The sequence below is a fragment of the Tauraco erythrolophus genome, chromosome Z (assembly GCF_009769465.1).
Source record: "Tauraco erythrolophus isolate bTauEry1 chromosome Z, bTauEry1.pri, whole genome shotgun sequence".
In the NCBI taxonomy this organism is placed as follows: Eukaryota; Metazoa; Chordata; class Aves; order Musophagiformes; family Musophagidae; genus Tauraco; species Tauraco erythrolophus.
The window spans coordinates 13,457,332-13,479,199 of record NC_141496.1 but is presented as its reverse complement, the minus strand read 5'-3'; the positions used below and the strand labels follow the sequence as shown (position 1 = coordinate 13,479,199).

Below are 21,868 nucleotides of genomic sequence, written 5' to 3'. Positions count from 1 at the left end.
TCCTGACAGACACTTCCATCTCTTTTCACCAGGTGCTCAGACCACAGAGCAAACAGTCTCAGCCAGGTAACAACCAAGGAATCTAACAAAATCTATGAGGAAACGCATCCAAGCATGACCTTTGCAACTCTAGTTTCAAAAGCTGCAACCGGAGCATGTGAAAAATAAGGCGTTGTAAAACTGCTTAACGATCACAGGAAAAATAACTTCCAATTCCTTCAAAACAGTGCCACAAAATCAAAATACCAAGGCATGAACAAATTTATAGTAGCGGGGAAAATACCTAGCTAACTTATTTACAAAAAATTGTCCCCGAACCCAAAATGTTTGTTCCCAAATGTTTTAACAGATAAGCCACAAACATTTACCACAGGTTACTGCAGATTGTTTTGGTAAGTAAAACACACGTTACTATGGAACAGTAACATAACAGATGCTGTGTGAAACCAAGAAATTGATACACACTTTCCCTACAGTGTCAGAAGAGTGTCTTGGAGTAAATCAGGGCAACTAGTTCTCCTGCTAGTGAAACAGTACTACACAACATATGTCAATAAATCTTTTTTTTTTCTTTTTTTTTTTAAAAAGAGTAGGGTATATGCAGGGAGAAGCATACTGCAAATTAATATTGCTCAAAGGTTTCTTTGAACAGTCAGGAGGGCACTCTTTACATCATCATAAATGCTACTCATGTCCTACATGGCACTTCAGTAACTTTTCCGTCTACCCAAGCAACTGAGTTTTCTTTGCATTAACAAAACCACTTCAATTACAACTACCCTTGTTTATGGCAAGCAGATATCCAGGTGTTAAGTCTATTCATTTTTACCCCAGGAACCGTCTCACTGTGGAGTTTCCAAGTTGTTAACAATCACTTCAGAGGAAAAAGTATTTGTCCAGTACTTTCTCTGCAGACAGTAATCCAAGCTAGTATGAAGAAAACTACTTCCTTTGGGAAGCATCCACGTTGGCAAGAGTAATACAGCTATTTTAATTATACTTCATTGCAATGCTAAAAAAAAAATAGACATACGACCATTAATTGGCCTGTGTTAGCAACAGCAGCTGTATCTGCCAACTATCGTTAGGATCCAATTGTTAAGGTATTTCATGTCTTGTGACAATGTGAGTATAGCCAGAGATGCTTGTGTTCCAAGAGATGGAACAATGCTTCCAGTCAGAATAGAGGAAAAGGGAGCCTCAGATCTCAGTAAGCGATGGCAAATGGAAAGCAGAGGAAACAACAGAGCTCTGCGGAGCCATTTCATATCGAGACAGCTAGCAAAAAGTTTCCAAAACCACACAAAATCGACACCACGAACAGACTGCAAAGTTTTATTACTATAGACCACCTAACTTTGAGTTTCAAGTCGTTAATTGTTAGGGTCACATTCTTCTCAAGTTTGCTCTTAATGTACTATGCCATTCACCTCCCCCTCCTCAGATATGTTGTGTGATTTTAGTCTACAGAATAACTTAGTTCTTTCTACTCCTAAAATGAAACAGGCTTTATTTTCAGCAGCCTGAAAATTATTCTGACACATTAGCCTATTAATGAAAGAATAAAACTTTTAAAGTCTTCAGGTGTGAAAGATGTCATCTTTAGATAACAACACATGTAATAGGGTTATGTAAAATCTTGCCATTTCTTTACTCGAGCAGTTTTTATCTCATTAACTTCTGCCCAAGCAAACTGACAACTAACAGTAGTCTACTAGGCATACTGGCCAAGGAGGCATAAAGTCTTTTTCTTATTTAGCCTTACCAAATACACCCAGAGATTTCAAAGAACAGTATGTTCATTCCACCAACTTCTGCAGTTTTATGGCAAGCTCTGTTCACCTTTGGGGTTGACAGCCCACCTCCTTCCAAAGGACAATGTTTTTGAAAACTTGATTCCTCAACCCAACCTCAGTTCCTAACTCATTTACCATCCCATCAAGGATGAGCACATGGATTCACTAAAAGTGAAAAGGAAATACAACGAAAACCAAATTAAGCAGATCTTACAAAAAATCCTAACGTTTTTGTTAAATGAAGTGCAATAGCAAGGGAACAGCTGTCACCAAGTTCTCAGCCTTAAAGTTATCGACATGACCAACGGCATGTGCTTCTGCTCACACGACAGCACTATTTAAGCTTCCCTGATAAACCATCACAAAGCCAAGGACAATTTACTTCTGTTCTTCAGCAGGTGTCTCCACACTTTTACATATTAAGTTGAGAACAGGGGATATATACAGGCTTGATTCACAACAGGAAGAACATTGCCTACTGGATGGCTCTTCCATACGTAGTCACCTGAGCTGCAGTCAGAGATGAATCCTATGAGTAAGTGGATGGCAATAAATGAGGAATAGCTAGGACATGATGACCCTCTATCAACCCCAAACTCCATTTCTTCCCTTTAAGCCAGTCATTTCTGTCATCATAAATTGCTAAACTAAGCAAAAATACTTTAAGAAAAATCGTTTTGGTTCAAGGCTACAATCAACTGTTAATTCACTCCCTACAAATCAGACATAGCAAGCATGTGATAAACATCCTTCCTAAAGAAGTCTACACTGACCTAACTGACCAATGATAATAAATGAATGGATGAGCTTTTTTTCTATCTAATCTATGGTTACTTTTCTTGTCAGACCAAAAAGAAACTCCATGGAAAAAGATAATCAGCCATTTTTTTAACAGAAGCGACTTAACAGGCGCTTTCCTTCTGTTTGATGTCTGAAAGCGTGTTTACATCTGCTGCTTCGTATATACATGGAACTTGTTCTTCTATCACAGCAAAAAACTTCTGCCCCTCCAGGCTACACAACCAAACCCCCATCTGCAAACACGGACCAAGTATAAGACGATTTCAAGTTTTCAAATTTCCAAATTACAACAGTTGCAAGAAACAAACCGCAGTATCCATAACAATTTAAGATAAAAATAAGTTTTAGTGCAGCTAAATGTCTATTAAAAATAACACTATGTCAACAGAAGTCTTCATTTATTTTAAAGTGTTCAAGTTGTTATTACACATACGCCATTTAACTATTTTTTATTTGAACATTAAGGTAATTACAGTTGGAGGGCTCATCTTTCCAGTGGCCTCTCTGCAGTAGATACCACCAGAGCAAAACATGACACATTCCACGTGGTTAACAATATGACATTTGAGATAGCAGAATTACAATCATCATTTTTTTTTGCCAACAGATCACATAAGTAGTACGTAACTGGGGCATTTCCTTTAACAGAAATATCAAACTTAGTACTGCACTTGTTTAATTTCAATATGAACATCTCTACATAAGAGCAACATCATATATGACAGTTTGATTTATCACACATACAGTACTTGGGCAGCTCTAACTGACGTATTTTTCCTCCTAAGCTTCACAGTAGGTTTAATTTATAAAACATATTGCTAAAATGCCCTGCACAAAAGTAAGAATAAAATGCATCTTGCTTTTGCCCCTTCAATGGCAAAGGGAGCAGGGTTTTTATCTTATTACACAGCCTTTTCATACATGCACAATTTTCTTCCATGGACACTTCTACATGTACCCTACCTACCATTTGGTCTGCAGGAAAATAATCTTTATTCAAAAAAAAATCTTAATTTTCCTCTCAAATTAGAAAGACTACGGCCGTAGACAAATACGTGACAAATCACTACCAACTACTTATTTCAGAGTAACATTGAAAGTGTGAATTCTTATCAAGTAACAAGCACATCAGTCATCTGAGGTGCGATGAATTCCCTCAGGATTCAACTCATCCCATTTTGAGTTCATTTGTGAAACTGGCTGGTTTATTTAGTTACCTCTTTTGTAGGACATCCATGCAGATGTTAAGGACTGCCTCAAGTGAAACATGTGACACTATCATTATTACAGGCAGAAATACGACTGGCAGATGTATTGTGTATTTTTAAACACACAAGCTAAGTAAAATCAAACTGCCCCAAGTTTTATGAAGTAAAATGGGATCAACAGCTTCAGTAATTATCACCACAAATTCAGCAAGGGCATTATCTACAATAGGAACGAATAGTTCTTGGTTAGCAAATACTAATTTATTTGAACACCTCTACCATCAGTTTCCACAAGAGAACTAAGCACTGTATTAAAACTTTTTCACTTACTTCCCCCAAATGAATTAATTTAATTCTTCATCTTCCTGAATAAAATTATATTGTACTCTGATACACAAGTGCCATCCAATGACCTACTATTGTAGCAACCTAAGTGAGGACAATGTTGCCTCTAATGTAATCATGCACTTCAAAGTAGCCACACAAAAGTTTTGAGGTAAAATGGGTGAAATCTGGTTGCAAAATTTCAGATTTAAAGGAAAAAGACCATACATACACATCTCAAATAAAAAACACCTAGAACCTGTTGACAGTGAACTGAAGCAATTTATTTCAAGCACTCATCTGTGAAATTTTAGCAGATATTTCATATTTATTCTATTTGGTCCAAATATCCCTACATGTCTTTAAGAGTCACTGAAAAATTGCATCCAAAAATGCATCTGCAACCACAAAACATCTCTTCACCTTTATTCACCCTCAAGCCGTTGTTAAAAACTCAGATTTCCTGAGCTATACAAAAGCAGATCTTAACTTTATTTGTAGTATGTCAACAATGGGTAAGTTAAAAATCAGGTAGAGGTATCTGATACAATATTTAAATCAAATTATATATATTTAATTTTATGAAGTCACTCTTCCTCACACTTCAATACCTATTTGTATTGAATTACACAGCACGGGAACAGTCTGTGTATGGCACTCCCTTGCATGTCTGCAGTATAAACAATTATATTAAGATATCTCAAAATTAAACAAACAGTAAATCCTGTTTATCTATACAAAATTTTAAAAATACATTAACAGCAAATGGGAAAATCACAGCGGAACCAATTAAGTTGTCCATCACTACAGTCTTGAAATGTTAATTTTCATGAAGTTGTTTCATCTTCTTCCTTGGATTAACTGAATTAAGTCAGAAAATGAACTCTTCTCCAATGGCGCTAGCATACATTTCTTCACTGTAGTCATGCGTCAGCTAACTCGGATCTTTCACTGCTAACTTCGGTACTGGTATGCCCCTTCTCTCTCAAAGTTCTACGCAAACGTCACATTCTCCCTTCTTCGTTCCACTGTTTGTGACACCGACCACGCAGCCCTTCAATTGGGGCAGCACCTAGTCTACTAGAGCTTCCACTGGACAGAAGCTTCTCTTACCAGAATACTGCAATGGTTGACAGGCAAGGTTCACTAGAGTCATGATCCACCATGTACCAGCGCTCCACAGTAAGCGCTATGTATCTTCTGTGCAGAAGATAAAACAGCTGTGCACATGTAAACCACAAAAAGCAAGTCAAGTTCAGTGGTGGACAGGGCAGAAGCATGACAGCCAGGCATTCTGGCTGAAGCAATCTTAACCCTGTTTAATTAACCTGTGTTACAGCCTAGTTTAAGCATCATTGTTTACACAATCCTCTCAAATGAACAAAAGCCCTACAAAGACAAGTTAACTGTTCTTTTCTATAGAATAACTAGTCAACAGGTGTTCAAGAATTAATCTAACATAAAGTTTGAAAAGGGTACCTAATAACCACATTTGGAGCTTTTAGATACTATCTTACTTTGAGGTATATGTCTACTACTGTAAAAGTTTCGGCATCACATTCTAAAATCTAGGGTCCAAGAAAAAAGGCTAATTGCATTTTCTAAGTTAAGCAGGCTATAGAAAAATGGGAAGAAATAGTGCGTGGCTTGTGTTCAAGTGTTACTGTTTAGCGTAACACTTCATGCAAGTAATGCAAAGAATATATACTCAGGACTGTTTACATCTGAATAAATAGGGTAAATTAGCAAATACAGCATTTAAAATTATCTACAAAAATGTGTTTTACCAGGTATTTACTGTTTGTATCAAGTCTTAAAGCAGAAAGCTGTCAGGGCTATACCAAAGAGTATGAAATAAAAGAAAAAAAATAAATCGAAACATTTTAAGAAATCTTCTCAGAAAACAAATTCATATTAACTGTTAAGTAAACTGAAACTAAAACTAAGACTAACACTATTAGGTGGCCTTATCAGCAAACACCTTCAATCAAAAGGCCATAAACAAGTATGCTTTACATATTATTTGATTTGTTTATTTTACACCATGAGGTGAAAGCAACACATTTCCTTTTAGTAAAGTATACACAAATAGCCTCACTCAGAATACACTTTTAATGCACATAAAAAAAGTATTCATCTTACAAATCGTTTCGCAATCCAAATATACAGTAGCTTGGAAAACAATATTTTAGAAAACAAAAGCCAATGTAAAAAGACCGCTGAAAACAACTGAAATGACAAAAGTTTCTGTATGGCTCTATATCTACAGTTTTCTTACTGCATCATCAATATCAGAAATCTGTTCCTTCAGCTGGTTCCACTGTTCGGGATTTAAAGAAATACCTGAAATGCATTAAAAATAAATACTTAGGACAAAAAGAAGATTACGGTGCAGAATCTTGAGTAATTACTACCAAGGCTGGTTTCACACACAAAGTCTAGGTCATAACTAATAATGCTTGGGCTGCTTCAACAATCACCACAGTTAGAAAGTGAAACTGCTCTTTTGGAAAACTTCAGTTTACCTTTGACCTTAGCTTACCTCCGGACGAGTTTAAAATACAAAGAAAATTAGTACAGTGCGACAAATTCTTTCACAAGTGTTAGGCTAAAGACAGCAAGCGAAATACAGCTCTGGCCTTGATAGAAAGCAGCACAAAAGCCCAGGGTGAGATGCTGGAAATCATTCGTGTTCCTGTTAGCTCCTAAAAGTTAAATTTGTTAGTTCTGTGGACTGAACTTCTATGAACTTTTAAAGTACCATTATTTCTGTTTGGTTTTCTGCTCCTGTTTCTTAAAGCACTATAAATAACACACACTACCAGCATTTTGAGGAGACTCTACTCCACTCCTGAGCACTCACAAACCAACATGGAAGTTACTTTTTCACTTCCAAGTTCACTATAGTTTCTAATAACATTCAATCAATGATTATTCAGTGCCCAACAACCCATCTCCTTAATTCACAGAATGGTTTGGGCTAGAAGGGACCTTAAAGATCATCTGGTTCCAACGCCCTGCCGTGGGCAGTGACACCTTCCACTACACCAGGTTGCCCAAAGCCTCATCCAACCTGGCCTTGAAAAGCTTCAGAGATGGGGCATCCACAACTCCTCTGGGCAACCTGTTCCAGTGCCTCACCACCTTCACTGTAAAAAATTTATTCCTTATATCTAATCAAAATCTCCCCTCTTTCACTTCAAAGCCGATACCCCTTGTCCCATCACTACACACCCTTGGAAAAAGTCCCTCTCCAGCTTTCTTGTAGGCCCCCTTTAGGTACTGGAAGGCTGCTATAAGAAACCTGGAGCTCTCTCTTCTCCAAGCTGAACAGCCCCAACTCTCTCAGCCTGTCTTCACAGCAGAGGTGCTCCAGCCCTCGCATCATATTCGTGGCCCTCCTCTGGACTCGCTCCAGCAGCTCCATGTCCTTCTTGTGTTGGGGACTCCAGAGCTGAACGCAGTATTCCAGGTGGGGTCTCACGAGAGCAGAGTAGAGGGGCAGAATCACCTCCCTCGACCTGCTGGCCACGCTTCTTTGGATGCAGCCCAGGATACGGTTGGCTTCCTGGGCTGCAGGCGCACATTGCCGGCTCATGTTCTAAATTTGTACTTCCTCAAGCTCGAGTTCAGGCACGTGTCCCCTTTGTGCTTCAGTCTCCTCATTCTTCCCCTACAATCTGTATGCCAAGTCTATGCAAGTAGGGACTCACAGGCCTACCTCTCATACTCTCTCCAGCCAGGCTCTTCTACTATTTAACCCCACTCCCTCTCCTCAGTGATCAAGCTTCCTTCATTGCTTTCTCCCTGTAGGTGAAGGAGGACCTGAAAACATGTGAAACTTTGAATTCCATTTTTGAAGCTTATCTTTTTTTTCTTCTACCACCACTGTCTCGTCAGAGCACCACGGTAACTTTTGAGCAGCGAGCAGTTTGCATGGAGCTACTCTAAGCAGTTTTCCACCAGCCTTTAGAGGGCAGGTTTCTTTTGAAAACAGTTACATCAGGTATGCTAACCACTGTTAGGGGACTAAACGTCATCAGGATGTCCCTGAACCACATACCAGACGAATAGCAAGCACACAGTTCAGACCTGCTGTTTGAAACAATCTGACACAATAATTTGGAATTTTTTTTCCTGTTTTTTACTACAGAATTTCAACTGCTTATACTGTTTTTAAGATAGCTAGATAAGCACCTTGTAGTGCACCAGGGGACACTGGTCTCACATACTGTATCAGATTATTAATTTTATCCTAATAAAATCCAGATTGATAAACATTTCTATCTATACCATGTAATTTTTGTCACTTGGCCCACCCAGCAAATCTCATTGTAGTTTGCTACTCAAACTCCATATACTTTTGACTTCCACCTCAAAGCACAGCAAGTTGAAGTCCTAAAGTTTTGTTAAGTAACAACAATAAATCCAGAACAAGAAATTTTCCTGTACAGTACCAGTACACCTGTTCATCAAACCTATTCTCTGGTTATTTAAGAAATATTGAACATGCTTCTCAGGCTTTCCAAATGTTTATTCACCGAGTTGCTCCTGGACACGCCAGAAGACTGTAACAAACCTTATGCTGATTCTACATTAAACGTCTTCACTCTCCAAGGCGGAATGTTTCATACTTAGGTACCTCTTTCCTTGGCACAATATGCAAAATGATTAAAAGTAGGCTTTTCTAACAGAAACATGACATTAAGCAAAGCACTACTACTGCAACTATACTTGCGTCCTCATCTTGTGCAGGTGGCAAAGTTCTTAAAACTATTCAGTGAAGGTATGCCATAAAAAGTAGTTACGAGAGTGGCAATTAAAGGTATAAGGGCTTATACTGTGCTGCAGATTAGAAGTACTGTACCAGAACTTGAACACTTGAGGTATTTTCACCTCAACTAAAATCTTTACTAATTTTTCCAAAATTAGACACATAAAATGTTTTAATTATTTTAACCTAGAATTTTATAGAAATTGAAGGACATAATTGTTTTAAAGAAATTAACATCTCATCACAAATGAATAAGTTAAATCTTTTCTGTGAATTTTGAAATAAGAAATCCAATTGTAATAAAAGGAAGAAATGGAGTTGATTAAGTTAATGGGGGAAAAAAAGTATGGCTATGTTTATAACTTCCGCATCAAATTTGCTTGTTTCCCATATATCATGGAGGATCCATTTAGAAAAACAGATTCAGGCCAACAAACCCACTTTGCTTTATTTATAATCTCCAGAAAAAACTAATAATTTGTTAAAATATAAATTATAAAAAAGTAAAAATATTACTCTAAAAATATTATGTAGCAATGAAGTATAAAAATCTGGTAACACAAACTTGTCCAGCAAACTGCAGACAATGTTTTAATATAAAGTAACATGAAGCAGAACAATACCTTTTCTGCCAGGCTTCATTTCACCTTCTTGATCCATCCAATATTCTCTAATATCAATTAAGACTTTCCCTTTAAAGTCACGCACGCTGACATACCTCATTTTGCCAATCTGTCAAAACACATGCAAGAGTATTTTAGGTATTCACATATTACAGCAATCACTTTTCTCAACAGTATCAGATTCGGACATGTGACACTGCACACTGCAGCTTATTTTAGACACCAGAGAAACAGCTAGATCAAAACCTTAATCCAGTGCAGTCAGCAGGCTAATAAGTAATGACAATATAAATAGATGAACGACTTAAAATTAATTGAGCAATCACTGCTCAACGCAAAAGCACCTCTCCTAGAATAAAAATACCAATATTCTTAACGAGCTTACTTCTTACAAAAGCCACTAATTCACTGTTTTCTGAAATAAAATTTTGCCTGTATTATAACTATCTTTGTTTGCAGCAGTTGCAAATAAACAGGGAAAGAGGGAACTCTACTCCCAAATCTAGATTTTAGTCCATTCCACATGTACAGAAATGAAATTAGATATTCACGTGAGTTAATCACATTTTCTAGAGAGAGAAATCACATTTCTAGGGGGAAGGAGGAGCCGGGAGAGGGCAGACACACTGATAACTATGCATTACGCTAACTACTTAGGCTTATTATGGACCTTATCAAACTTGATAAAAAACTATTTCTTCACATAAATTCAAAGTATAATGTGAATTCGAGAATCAGAAATTAGATAACAAAACCACCACCAAACACAATTAATGTAAGAAATTCTAGAAATTCTGTGTGCACCTTCTGGATACACTGTACGAAGACAGAACACATTCTAAAGTAAACAATTTTAAAATAGAACATTCCTTCCTGATAAACATTAACTTTAGATTTTGATTTCATTAGTTTATGCATCTTGTATCTTGATTCAATTTGACAACAGCCCAAACACATCTTTCTAGCATTAAGTTTGACCAGAACAAGCTTGAACGATTCTCTGATCCACTGAAATCATCCAGAGATGTTTGTCATAAGCTGTTATTTCACAAAAGAGACATGAAAAAGAATGCTTTATGTTTGCTTAAAGTAATTTTTCTTCTTTTGAAAGTCATTCTAAATTAACTCTAAAATTGATTTTAAAACAATTAGGACATCTTCACCTCCGTGCCCGGCAAGATCAGGGAGCAGACCCTCCTGGCCATGATGCTAAAGCACATGGAAAATAAGGAGGTGATTGGTGACAGCCAACATGGCTTCACTAAGGGCAAATCGTGCCTGAAAAATGTGGTGGTCTTCTATGATGGGGTTACAGCGCTGGTGGATAAGGGGAGAGCAAGCGACATCGTCTACCTGGACTTATCCAAAGCATTTCACACTGTCCCACATGACATCCTTGTCTCTAAACTGAAGAGACATGGATTCAACGAATGGACCACTCTGTGGATACGGAATAAGTGGTGTTCCTCAGGGGTCGGTATTGGGTCCATCACTATTTAACATCTTTGTTAATGACATGGAGAGTGGGATCGAGTGCACCCTCAGAAAGTTTGCAGATGACACCAAGCTGGGTGGTGTTGTGGACACGCTGGAGGGAAGGGATGCAATCCAGAAAGAACGTGACAGGCTGGAGAGGTGGGCCTGTGAGAACCTCATGAGGTTCAACAAGGCCCAGTGCAAGGTCCTGCATGTGGGTCGGGACAATCCCAAGCACAAGTACAGACTGGGCAGAGAATGGATTGAGAGCAGCCCTGAGGAAAAGGACTTGGGAGTGCTGGTGGATGAGAAGCTCAACATGAGCCGGGAATGTGCACTGGCAGCCCAGGAAGCCAACCGTATCCTGGGCTGCATCCAAAGAAGCATGGCCAGCAGGTCAGGGAGGTGATCCTGCCCCTCTACTCTGCTCTCCTGAGACCACACCTGGAATACTGCATTCAGCTCTGGGGCTGTTGGAGTGGATCCAGAAGAGAGTCACAAAAATGATCCAAGGGCTGGAACACCTCTCCTATGAAGACAGGCTGAGAGAGTTGGGGCTGTTCAGCCTGGAGAAGAGAAGGCTCTGGGGTGACCTTATCACAGCCTTCCAGTACTTAAAGGGGGCCTACATAAAAGCTGGAGAGGGACTTTTTGCAAGGGCATGTAGTGATAAGGCAAGGGGCAACGGCTTTTAACTGAAAGAGGGGAGATTTAGATTGGATATAAGGAAGAAATTCTTTTACTATGACAGTGGTGAGGCTCTGGAACAGGTTGCCCAGAGAAGCTGTGGATGTCCCATCCCTGGAAGTGTTCAAGGCCAGACTGGACGAGACTTTGAGCAACCTGATCTAGTGGAAGGTGTCCCTGTCCATGGCAGGGGGTTGGAACTAGATGATCTTTGAGGTCTATTCGAACCCAAACCATTGTATGATTCTATGATCTTTAGATACATAGGCCTGACGCAGTTCTTTTCCTACTTCAAACCATCTTTTAAAACAAACAAGACATTACGGTTTATAAGACAGTATTTTTGATTGATTTATTAAATACTTTCACAGTACTACAAATTTAACATTCAAAAATAAGGTATGATGTCATGGTAGCTTAGTTCTTTCAGACCAAACTTGGTACCATGCCCAAGTCTGTCAGCACTGCTGGCAAAGGATATCCTAAATAGCCTACATGAACAACATTTCTTTGTTTTACCCTTTAATGCTTCAATGACTTTTAACATCACCTCTAAGAACTATTACAAGTAGCAGCACTCCGCAATATCTTTTTTTTTTCCCAGAGCTATCAAAGAATATTAGTAAATTGCCAAGTAATTCCAGATTTGCTCTAGGAAATAAAATCTGATACAATTTAGCAGATTATAGCAGCAAATACAGTAAGAAGGTTTGGAATTTGCATTTAAAGATAAGATTATTTGTCCTAATTCAACCACAGTAAGGCAAAGGGCAACAATGCAAAATATTAAAAGCGTTACTTCCAGGTTTCTGTTTCTTAGAATAAAATGCACTGAACTGTGTCTCAGTTCCTTTCACAGCTATGCAACTGAATTCCTGTATGACTTTCAGCAACCGCTTTCTTCACCGTTTTTCCTCCTATTTCCTGTTTGTCTTTATTAAACTGTATACACACTGTGGAAGTGGAAACAGAAAAAAAGCATCCTTCTTTGTTAGCTGGTAACTATATGTATAGCATTAGAAGGAGCACAATAAACAGTCCCGTAAACAGTGATACCTGTAATACAGCAAACTGACTGCTAAATGCATCAGTGACCACCTCAGTTTCAGAATTAATGTGCTAAACCAATCACCTTTCCGGAGCATCATAAACTTACATATTTATCTACTTTCAGGAGCCTATGATAGATAAAGACATTATACTGGGAAACTGAAGAACTCACTTATCACAAGTCAGAAAGTAAATATGACTCAAATTTAGGGGGGGGGGACAAAAAAGGGGGTCGGGGTGAGGGAGATGGTGGGACAACACACAGACGAACAACTTTTGAAGTACCTTTCATTTCAGCGAAATACCTGATCATGCAATGTGGCTCCACTCTCGATAGTCATTAATAGTGTATCCTGACAGCATTAACAAGCTTTACCCAAATCAGGCATAGGCAGATGACAGGATTTGTCAAACTAACCAAAGCATCACACGATCTATCAACCAGAGAAGTGACGGATGCTTCATCCCCGGAACCACTCAAGGTCGGGTTGGATGGGGCTCTGATCAACCTGATCTAGTTGCAGATGTCCCTGCTTATTGCAGGGGAGTTGGACTACATGCCCTTTAAAGGTCCCTCCCACCCCAAACTATGCTATGATTCTATGCAGAGCTCACATTGGCTTGAAGCCATGGACAGGAATCTAATGTATCAACACCAAACCCTTCCACATTAACATGTCAAGTAACGCTTGTCCTTAGGGCCTCTAGTAATACACCACAAATGGGAGTAAGACAAATTTCTGCATCCCAACTGCAATCAAATCCTTCAACAAATTCGAAAGTATACTAGGCTACCTATAGAACCTAAAAAGGCCAAGACACGCAAATAAATAAAATACACTTGAACTCTTATACTGCATTAATTCCCTTCTGCTTACATTTATACTATTCTTCATAATTAGTTTCAAGAATACCATCACATCAACACTAGTCTCAAACAAAAATAATAAAATGTAGATCTTTATGAAAATGCTGAATCTTCTGAAAGCAGCTGTCACAATGAGCTCTTTAAAGGAAGCTCTATACTTTAAGAACACATCTGAAGGTGTAGAACAATGTCCTGGTTTTGACTGGAACAGAGTTAGTTTTTCGTTTTAGCAACTGTAAGAGCTCTGTGTCTTGGATTTAGCATGGGATTTGTTACGAGAAGAATGCAGATAGCGCACTGATTTTTATAGTTGGTACTGAGACATCAAGAACCTTTCAGTTTCCCGTGTTTTTGCCAGTGTGTAGGAGCACAACGGGCTGGGGGGAGAATAGCTGAGACAAAGGGTCCACAACTCCCCTTAGGATTTGAACTTACATTTAGGAGTATTGGAGTATTCCATATCATTGGATATGGAATTGGATATTCTATATCCATATCATTGGCCAATGGAGTATTCCATATCATGCAATGTCATGCCCAGTATATAGATAAGACTTGAGCGGGAAGAAGGTCTCTTGTTCTTTTGAGGGCTCTCTTGGTCTCTCTGGGAGTGCGGTCTCTCTCTCATTCACTTTTTGGGCCTCTCGCTCATCCAGGATTGCAATGTCCCAACTCAGCTGTTTCAGAATCGTTTGCAAGGATTGGACAGACGTTGATCACCCGTTGGTGAGCAATTATACTGTGCATCACTGGTTTGTACATACTATTATCATTTATATATATATAAAATCATTATTTTATCACTATTACTTCTAGTTTTGTATTATTATTATTATTAAATTGTACTTATCTCAACCCACAAGTCTCCTTCCCTCTTCCCCTTTAATTATCTTTCCCATTCCCCACAGTGGGAGAGGGTGAGTGAGCAGCTGTGTGGCATTTAGTTGCCGGCTGGCTAAAACACAGCAAACAACAAGCCTCTAAGTTTCACATCGTTTGCTGCCACTCCCACACACATTATGGACGCCACAGAACTTCTGATTATCCTATGAATGCTCTACAGCCTGATTTCCATAAACTGAAGCCACACTTCTAAGGTATACTGCAAAGTCACTTGCACATCAGAGATCATTTTACTGCCATGGGAAAGCAGAAAGGAGAGCTTCTAGTATTACTTATAGTCCTAGAACAAACAAAACCATACCTAAAAAATTTAACAAGCAAACAGATGTTCTAGCATGCTCTCCTGGGTAGGCAGGAGAGAGGGGAAGTATCCTCAGACCTACAGTGCTATTTCAGCACTGAAACAGCTGCATCTTAGTTAATGCACATAAGCTGATATAGCACGAAGAAACTCACTATACTTCACATAACACAATAAGCGATCTAAAAAAAATCTTGTTGATTAACTAAAAAGCAGGCAGAGACTAATTAACAGCGATGTTTTAGGTCAAGGTGATATTCAAATATTTTTTCTGTATTATACTCAACACTGGAAGAATCCTGTTCTTAGCAGACTAATAGGAGTCCTCTACCATCCGTTTTTAATAAATTTTTATTATCTCAGGTCAGAAAGGCTGAAAGAAATCAGAGCTTTCAATAAAGCTTTTGCTTTCATTTGAAAGGGTCAGGGTTTTTTTTGGCATTAGGAGAGCATTAGAAGTTTTAACCGCTTTCCCCAAGGCTGGAATTTCTGAATCACAGAATGGTTAGGGTTGGAAAGGATTTCAAAGATCATCCAATCCCCCTGCCATGGGCAGGGACACCCTCCACTACACCAGGTTGCCCAAAGCCTCATCCAACCTGGTTGAACACTTCCAGGGATGGGACATCTACAACTTCTCTGAGCAACCTGTTGCAGTACCTCACCACCCTCCAAGTGAAAAATTTCTTCCTTATATCTAATCTAAATCTACCCTCTTTCAGTTTAAATCCATCGCCCCTTGCCCTATCACTACACGCCCTTGGAAAAAAGTCCCTCTCCAGCTTTCCGTAGGCCCCCTTTAAGCATTGGAAGGCTGCAATAAGGTCACCCCAGAGCCTTCTCTTCTCCAGGCTGAACAGCCCCAACTCTCTCAGCCTGTCTTCATAGCAGAGGTGCTCCAGCCCTCGGATCATCTTCGTGGCCCTCCTCTGGACCCGCTGCAGCAGCTCCATGTCCTTCTTGTGCTGGGGACTCCAGAGCTGAACGCAGTATTCCAGGTGGGGTCTCAGGAGAGCAGCGTAGAGGGGCAGGATCACCTCCCTGACCTGCTGGCCACGCTTCTTTGGATGCAGCCCAGGATACGGTTGGCTTTCTGGGCTGCCAGTGCACATTCCCGGCTCATGTTGAGCTTCTCATCCACCAGCACTCCCAAGACCTTTTCCTCAGGGCTGCTCTCAATCCATTCTCCGCCCAGCCTGTACTTGTGCTTGGGATTGCCCCGACCCACGTGCAGGACCTTGCACTTGGTCTTGTTGAACTTTATGAACTTACTACAAACACAGCATAAAGCTTATATGTAGGTTTTTTGAGCTCTAACTGCAGTTCACCTCCTTCCAAGTAGAAGACACTATCCCATTCTTCCTACATGGTTCAAAGCATGCCCCAGAAGAACTAAAAATATTACATTCTTCCTTCGATAAGAAAGTCCAGTCACTGCCTTGAATTGAAGCTCTCCCTCCCAGCTATACGTGAAGAGGAAAGCGAGAATCGATACATAAAAAATAACTGCCCTGTATTACAGTATCAGTTTTAAGCAGATTGTCTCTGTAGATAAGGGTTTTTTTTGCCCTATTACTTTGCATAGCTAAAGCCCAAACCCATTTCTTTTGCTTTCCTCAGCGTTGGGACATCTTGTTAGGCATCTCTCCCATACCCTTTCACAACCTGAAGAACCAAAGTCTTCAAGAATTTAAGTTGCTTTCCAGCCAGCTAGCCAGGGACATTCAGTAAGTCTTGATCCACATCCCTAAACCAGGCAATTCCGAGCTATTTATGTTCTTGAACAGCTTTCAGCATACAATGCTACTGCCTCAGCTAAGCCCAGGAAGCGCAATAGCCTGAATTCACAAATGCATCTTGCTACTGAAAAATGTACATTCATCCTATCTAAGAAACAAGAGCGATGTCAAAAATTACAATCTTTCTGGATGTTCAGTAAGAAAAACCTTCATCATAAAGGAACAACTCTAAGACGCTGTCTTGTAACACAGGAGCCAATTTGCCCTTGACCTAGTTAAATAAGAATGAAAAGTCCATACTTCGCTTTCCAAGAACCTTTCTTTAAAGAGCCCTGATTAAAAAACACTTCCATGTAGAAATAGTCCCGATCTAATATTTACCATATACTCATGGTAAGTGCTGTATTTACAGACAAAACGACTACCCAGAGTTACCATGGGCAAAGACAGGAGGGTTAGGTCAATTGCTACAACTCAGATTCTTTTACTCTGCTGAAACCTGACGATTTTTCTCAGCATCTCATCTGCATGCTAGCATCATAATACCCTTTGGCCAAGACTTCAGGAGACCAATCACTCTGCTGTCAAGATATTCAGATCATTTAATAAAATTTATACCGAATATGATGTAACATATTACCTTAACCAGGCTCTTAGAGTCATCAATTTTACCTGAAACATGTTCTCGTCTCTGTTACTGCTTTGCTTAGAAGACGCTGCACCTTTTGAACTTTCACCAGTCTTTTGTTTCTTTACAGGCTTTTCTGGAGCTGCTTGCTTTTTCCGCTTTGCCTTGGAGCAAGAATAAAAAAAAGAAAAGCATGAACCACAACTCAATCTGTAAGTTACAAAAAAGTTTACGTTTGAGGTCAGAACTACTACATAACGCACATAATCATCTTCCTTCTGTGAAAGCAGGAATAAAATATTGCACGTTTAGACTGGAATTTAAAAAAAAATAATCTTCAAATAAGCCTAATTTTGTTCCCAGTAAAGTTTACTATAATAATTCGATTTTAAAGAGAACGGAGTTAGATCAAAATACATTTCAAAAAGCCTACTCTTTCTGCACAGTAATTCTGCAATTTCAGTAGTTTTAATAAAAAATTTAAAGTCTGATAGAAATGTCAGCTTCCTTTCCACCAAGAGCAACAAAAAATACAGCTTACAACTCCTGTAAAAAAGAAAAAAATAACAGATGAGATAATGAAGAAAGGATCTGGAAATCACCTCCATCAAGGCAGATTTTTTTTTTTTTAAATCAGTGTCGTGTTCATAGCATGAAAAATTAAGTGTGTTTTTAAAACATTCAGAAGTTATCACCTGTAAATCAGATTACCTGCAGATGCTATAAAGTTACTATCTCTACTGATGGTTACAAAATAACCATGTCTGCTCCAAAAAAAGAGTTAATACAAAAAACTAGTCTCATCTTCTAGAATCATGGTGTGGACAACCTCTTTTAGAGACAAACAGTTCCAAAAAATATGGGAGGTTATAAAAGTAAAAAAAAAAAAAAAAGCACCTTACTGCCTACTAAAGCAGACTGTCATTTCGGCAATAATTTATCAAAAAAAATCACTTGACCATGTTCTCTTATATTAAGATTTGACAGAAAACGCAATTTGCAAAGCGCAATCAAGTCATGCTTGAACCAGTTCAGTAAAGCAGTCTCTTTTAAATCTCTACACTAAAGACCTAATGTCCGCATTATCACCTAGCATTTCTTAAAAAGATAAAATTAATTGGGTTTTTTCAGTTTTTGTTCATAATGACTGGTACAGCTACACAAACTTCTAAATTAAATAACAATTCAAAATGAACGGGAACGCTCAATCTATAGATTTAGAACAGTCAACACATGTTAAAATTAATCGACTCAAAAACATTCAGGTTGGCTCAGCTTTTAAGTGAGAAAATAGCAGATGGTACTACAGTAAATGTAAAAACTTGTAAGAAACAGAGAAAAAAGATAAGCAAGTGGTCCACGGAGAATAGGGCAAGTGGAGGTTTTTGGTTTGGACAAGTCATCCAGAGACCAAAATGGGGGCAAGTATTGTGTTTGTCCTCAAAATTAGACCAAATTCTTGCCACCAGGAACAGCTTATACAGAAGCCTTCCATCACTTGCTACAAACCAGCAAAGAATTCCAGGAAGCTTGTGATTAGGTATATCATATGCAAAATTCTGAGAGCAAAATGCAACTTAAGAAAAAAAGCCTACTGCAAGGCAAAAAGCATACTATTCATCCAAACTCCCATCTTGTGAAGTGTTGGGGTTTTTTTGTTGTTGTTGGGGAGGGTGGGCATGGGAGAGAAGGCTGTTTTGGGTTAAGTGTCTGATAAATTATATGGAATGATATGCATGTTGTGACTTAATGCTCATCTATTTCCTTAACCCCAGCCTGAAATAGAAGAGTTAATGTAGTAATAAACTCCACATAATGTTCACCTTTTTATCAACTTCACTATCTGAATCACTGGCAGATGAGCTTGAAGACACAAGTTCCTTTGACTTAGGCATCCTGGGAAGAGAAAAATAACGTTGAGAACACTATACAAGGAATACATCCCATTACAGCTGGAAAGCCATTTGCAAAGCTATTTCTAAAGGCTCACCTTATTCAAAACCCTCCTAACGACTTGCCTGTTTTTTCATAAAGATTTTATACACATCACAGATGTGATCTCAAACACTCTTCCTTCTGGTATCTTTTCCTTTTTGCTGCAACTGCATTAAATGCAGTGTTATAGCTTCTGAACTGTTTACAAAAGGACAATTTTCACCAGTTTCCTATACCTTCAGGCATGGCAGAAACCATAATGTAAGAAATACTAGACCATACCATCCTCCAGTTGAATTCTTAGTATTACATTCACAAATACATACTATTAAGGCCCTAGCATTATCTATACTCTTACCTGGGCATTTTGCCTAACTGGATTTGGATGCTGCATAATTGTCACACGTGAAGCTAAACTTCCCACCAACAGTACAAAAGTCTGAAAAAACATCTCGGTTACAGAGAACTACAGTATTGCAATTAATATTTCCACCACAGCTTCAACACATCAGTCACTAGAGTCTGTTCATTTGCCAGACAAATGGACATCCAGCTTTCCTCGACAGCATGCTGCCAGGTGTGCTTCTACGTCCCCGTAGCATGCAAACATGTGGTTAGACGCAGCAGTTGCACATCTTGACTGCTACTAGAAACTTTGTAATAAATAAATAGCTCGTTTGTTCTTTCAGAATAAAAATAAGCATCCCAGAGTGAAATTGTATAAAATAAACTACAGTTAGGAAAAGCTAAGGGAAGATTAAAGAAGCATCTCTCATGAAAGAATGAGGAATAGCAGTGTTTTTAAACTGGCAGTGAAATAAAGCATATGCAAAGGAAAAAAAATGGAGACTGAATAACGATAATAGATCAATGTGGTTCTAAAGTAGGTGGTAATAGCTTGGAGCACAACGTTGGAAGCTGTAGCACGGAAAATGAAGCAGGGCATGGGGAAGCAGACATGGGCCACGCTGCAGGATGGAGACAGAGGAGAGCTGGAACGGGACGATGTAAAAGTAAGTACAGCGATGCCATGAAAGCCGGGAACCGAAAAAGACTGATAGGAAAGAGGCGCGCACATCAGCAGGGGATAACCCCAGGGTCCACATCAGGATGAGGGAGTGACAACATGGAGGAAGGTGGGGGCGGAAACTGGAGGAAAAAGAAACGGGGGGCGGTAGGTGCCTCTCGGGAGCGGCTGGCAGGTAGAGCGTGAGGAGACACCGAAGCACCGGTGAGGGCGGAAGGAGACGGGCCAAGCGAGGACGAAGGAAAGCGAGAGACACGCGAGGACGAGCTAGGAACACCAGGTAGGCGGATCCCAGCCGCCATTTTCCTCCCCTATTCCTCTTTCGCAGGGCTCGTGTTGCCCCCCAGGAGAAAGGAGCGAGGGCCTAACTAGGGAGACGCGGGCTGGGACGGCCAGGGCTGCCCATGGCAGGGTGGCAGCAAGAGGGCTGCGGGTCACCGGCAAGGGAGGAGAGAAACGGCGGCACAAGAAACAGAGCCGGGGGTCGTCAGCGGGCAGGGGCAGATCCCGGCGTCGGGGAAACGGAGCCGGGCGGTTCTCCGCCGCCATTTTCTCCCTCACTCAAATCCTCTTTGCCCCCCCAACATGGCAGCTTCTCCTCGACAGCGGCTCCTCCTCCCGCCCCAGGCCCGCTCCACGGCGGGGCATCCCTCCCGCAGGGCACGGCGGGCACTCGAGGAAAAGGGGGATCCTGGCCACGCGGCAGAGGTCCGGCGCGCCTCCCCCGCGCCGGCCGCGAGCTGCCGCGGCCCCGGCAGCCGGCGACGAGGGCGGGGACGGAGAAAATGGCGGCGGCCCCGGCAGGGCGCGAAGGGGGGACCCCAAGACTCACGTCCTACTCCGCGCGCGCCTCCTCTGCACCACGAGAAAAACGGAAGTGACGCACCGCGGAATCCCCACCCCTGTCCTGCACCACGTGGGAGAGCGAATGGCGGGCGGAGAAGGGGGGGGTGGGCGTGTTGGCTAAAGAGGCCGCGTCCCTCTTGCGCACCCCCACGCCTCGCCGCGGCGGCTGCGGGTTTCGCCGGGGGTGGTCCCTTCGTCCACCGCCGCCTCTCGCTAACCGAGCGCCGCGGGGGCAGAGCGCACCCTCCGCGGGGAGACCGTGGGGTTGGCGGCACGGCCCCGCCAGCCGCGCCCCCGCTGAGGGGACGCGCCGCCGCGGCCGGGCGCTCACCCGCTGCCCGCCTTCCCCTGAGGGGCTGCCAAAGGGGGATGGGAGAAGGGCTTTTAATGCTTGAAGGGAACCCTTTGGGGAAAAAAAAAAAAAAAAATCCGCAAATGGCTGTTTTCTTTCGAACGCTGCGGCGATTCCTCGACGTCGTTGGGAGCCGCCCGGCCCGCGGCGGTGCCCGGGGAAACGCCGTGCGGCGGCGGCGCTGCGGTGGCTTCGCGTACGGAAACCGCAGCCCCCGGGGGCCCCTGAGGCGCTGCTGAAGAAGGCGCCGGTTCCCCTTTCTGTCACCGGGTGACCGGCGTTTCGTTTTCTACCCGCAGGGCTTTGGGGCGGGGGGGCTGTGGGGCTCCCGTCTGGGCAGTCTCCTTAGGTCAAGCGCAGGACGAAAGAGCTGGGGAGTGAAGGTTAAAGCAACCCCTGCACCTGTTCCGAACACCTGCTTTTTAAAAGCCCTCTTAAGGAAGAAGAAAAACCCAAACACCACAAAACTCACACCTTGAAAATATGCAGCGATCTCGCCTATTTCTGTAGTATCTTAACACCAGAAGGTG

General features: G+C 41.1%; 1 protein-coding gene across 3 annotated transcripts; it reads right to left on the bottom strand.

Moving 5' to 3' along the window:
• Nucleotides 1–6,068: 6,068 nt before the first annotated feature.
• SUB1 (SUB1 regulator of transcription) lies at nt 6,069–20,995 on the bottom strand. 3 transcript variants are annotated; one of them, XM_086629013.1, is made up of 5 exons: nt 20,973–20,995; nt 19,002–19,074; nt 17,223–17,342; nt 9,527–9,635; nt 6,069–6,472 (listed from the first exon to the last, which is right to left on the bottom strand). In XM_086629013.1, the coding sequence occupies exons 2-5, from the start codon at nt 19,071–19,073 to the stop codon at nt 6,393–6,395; spliced, it is 381 nt and encodes a 126-aa protein (XP_086485139.1). In that variant the 5' UTR covers nt 19,074; nt 20,973–20,995; the 3' UTR covers nt 6,069–6,392. The 3 variants fall into 3 exon arrangements, with proteins under 3 accessions (XP_086485139.1, XP_086485138.1, XP_086485140.1); XM_086629012.1 differs by lacking the exon at nt 20,973–20,995 and adding an exon at nt 19,472–19,563; XM_086629014.1 differs by lacking the exons at nt 6,069–6,472; nt 20,973–20,995 and adding exons at nt 7,869–7,954; nt 19,472–19,563.
• Between the last annotated feature and the right edge of the window lie 873 nt (nt 20,996–21,868).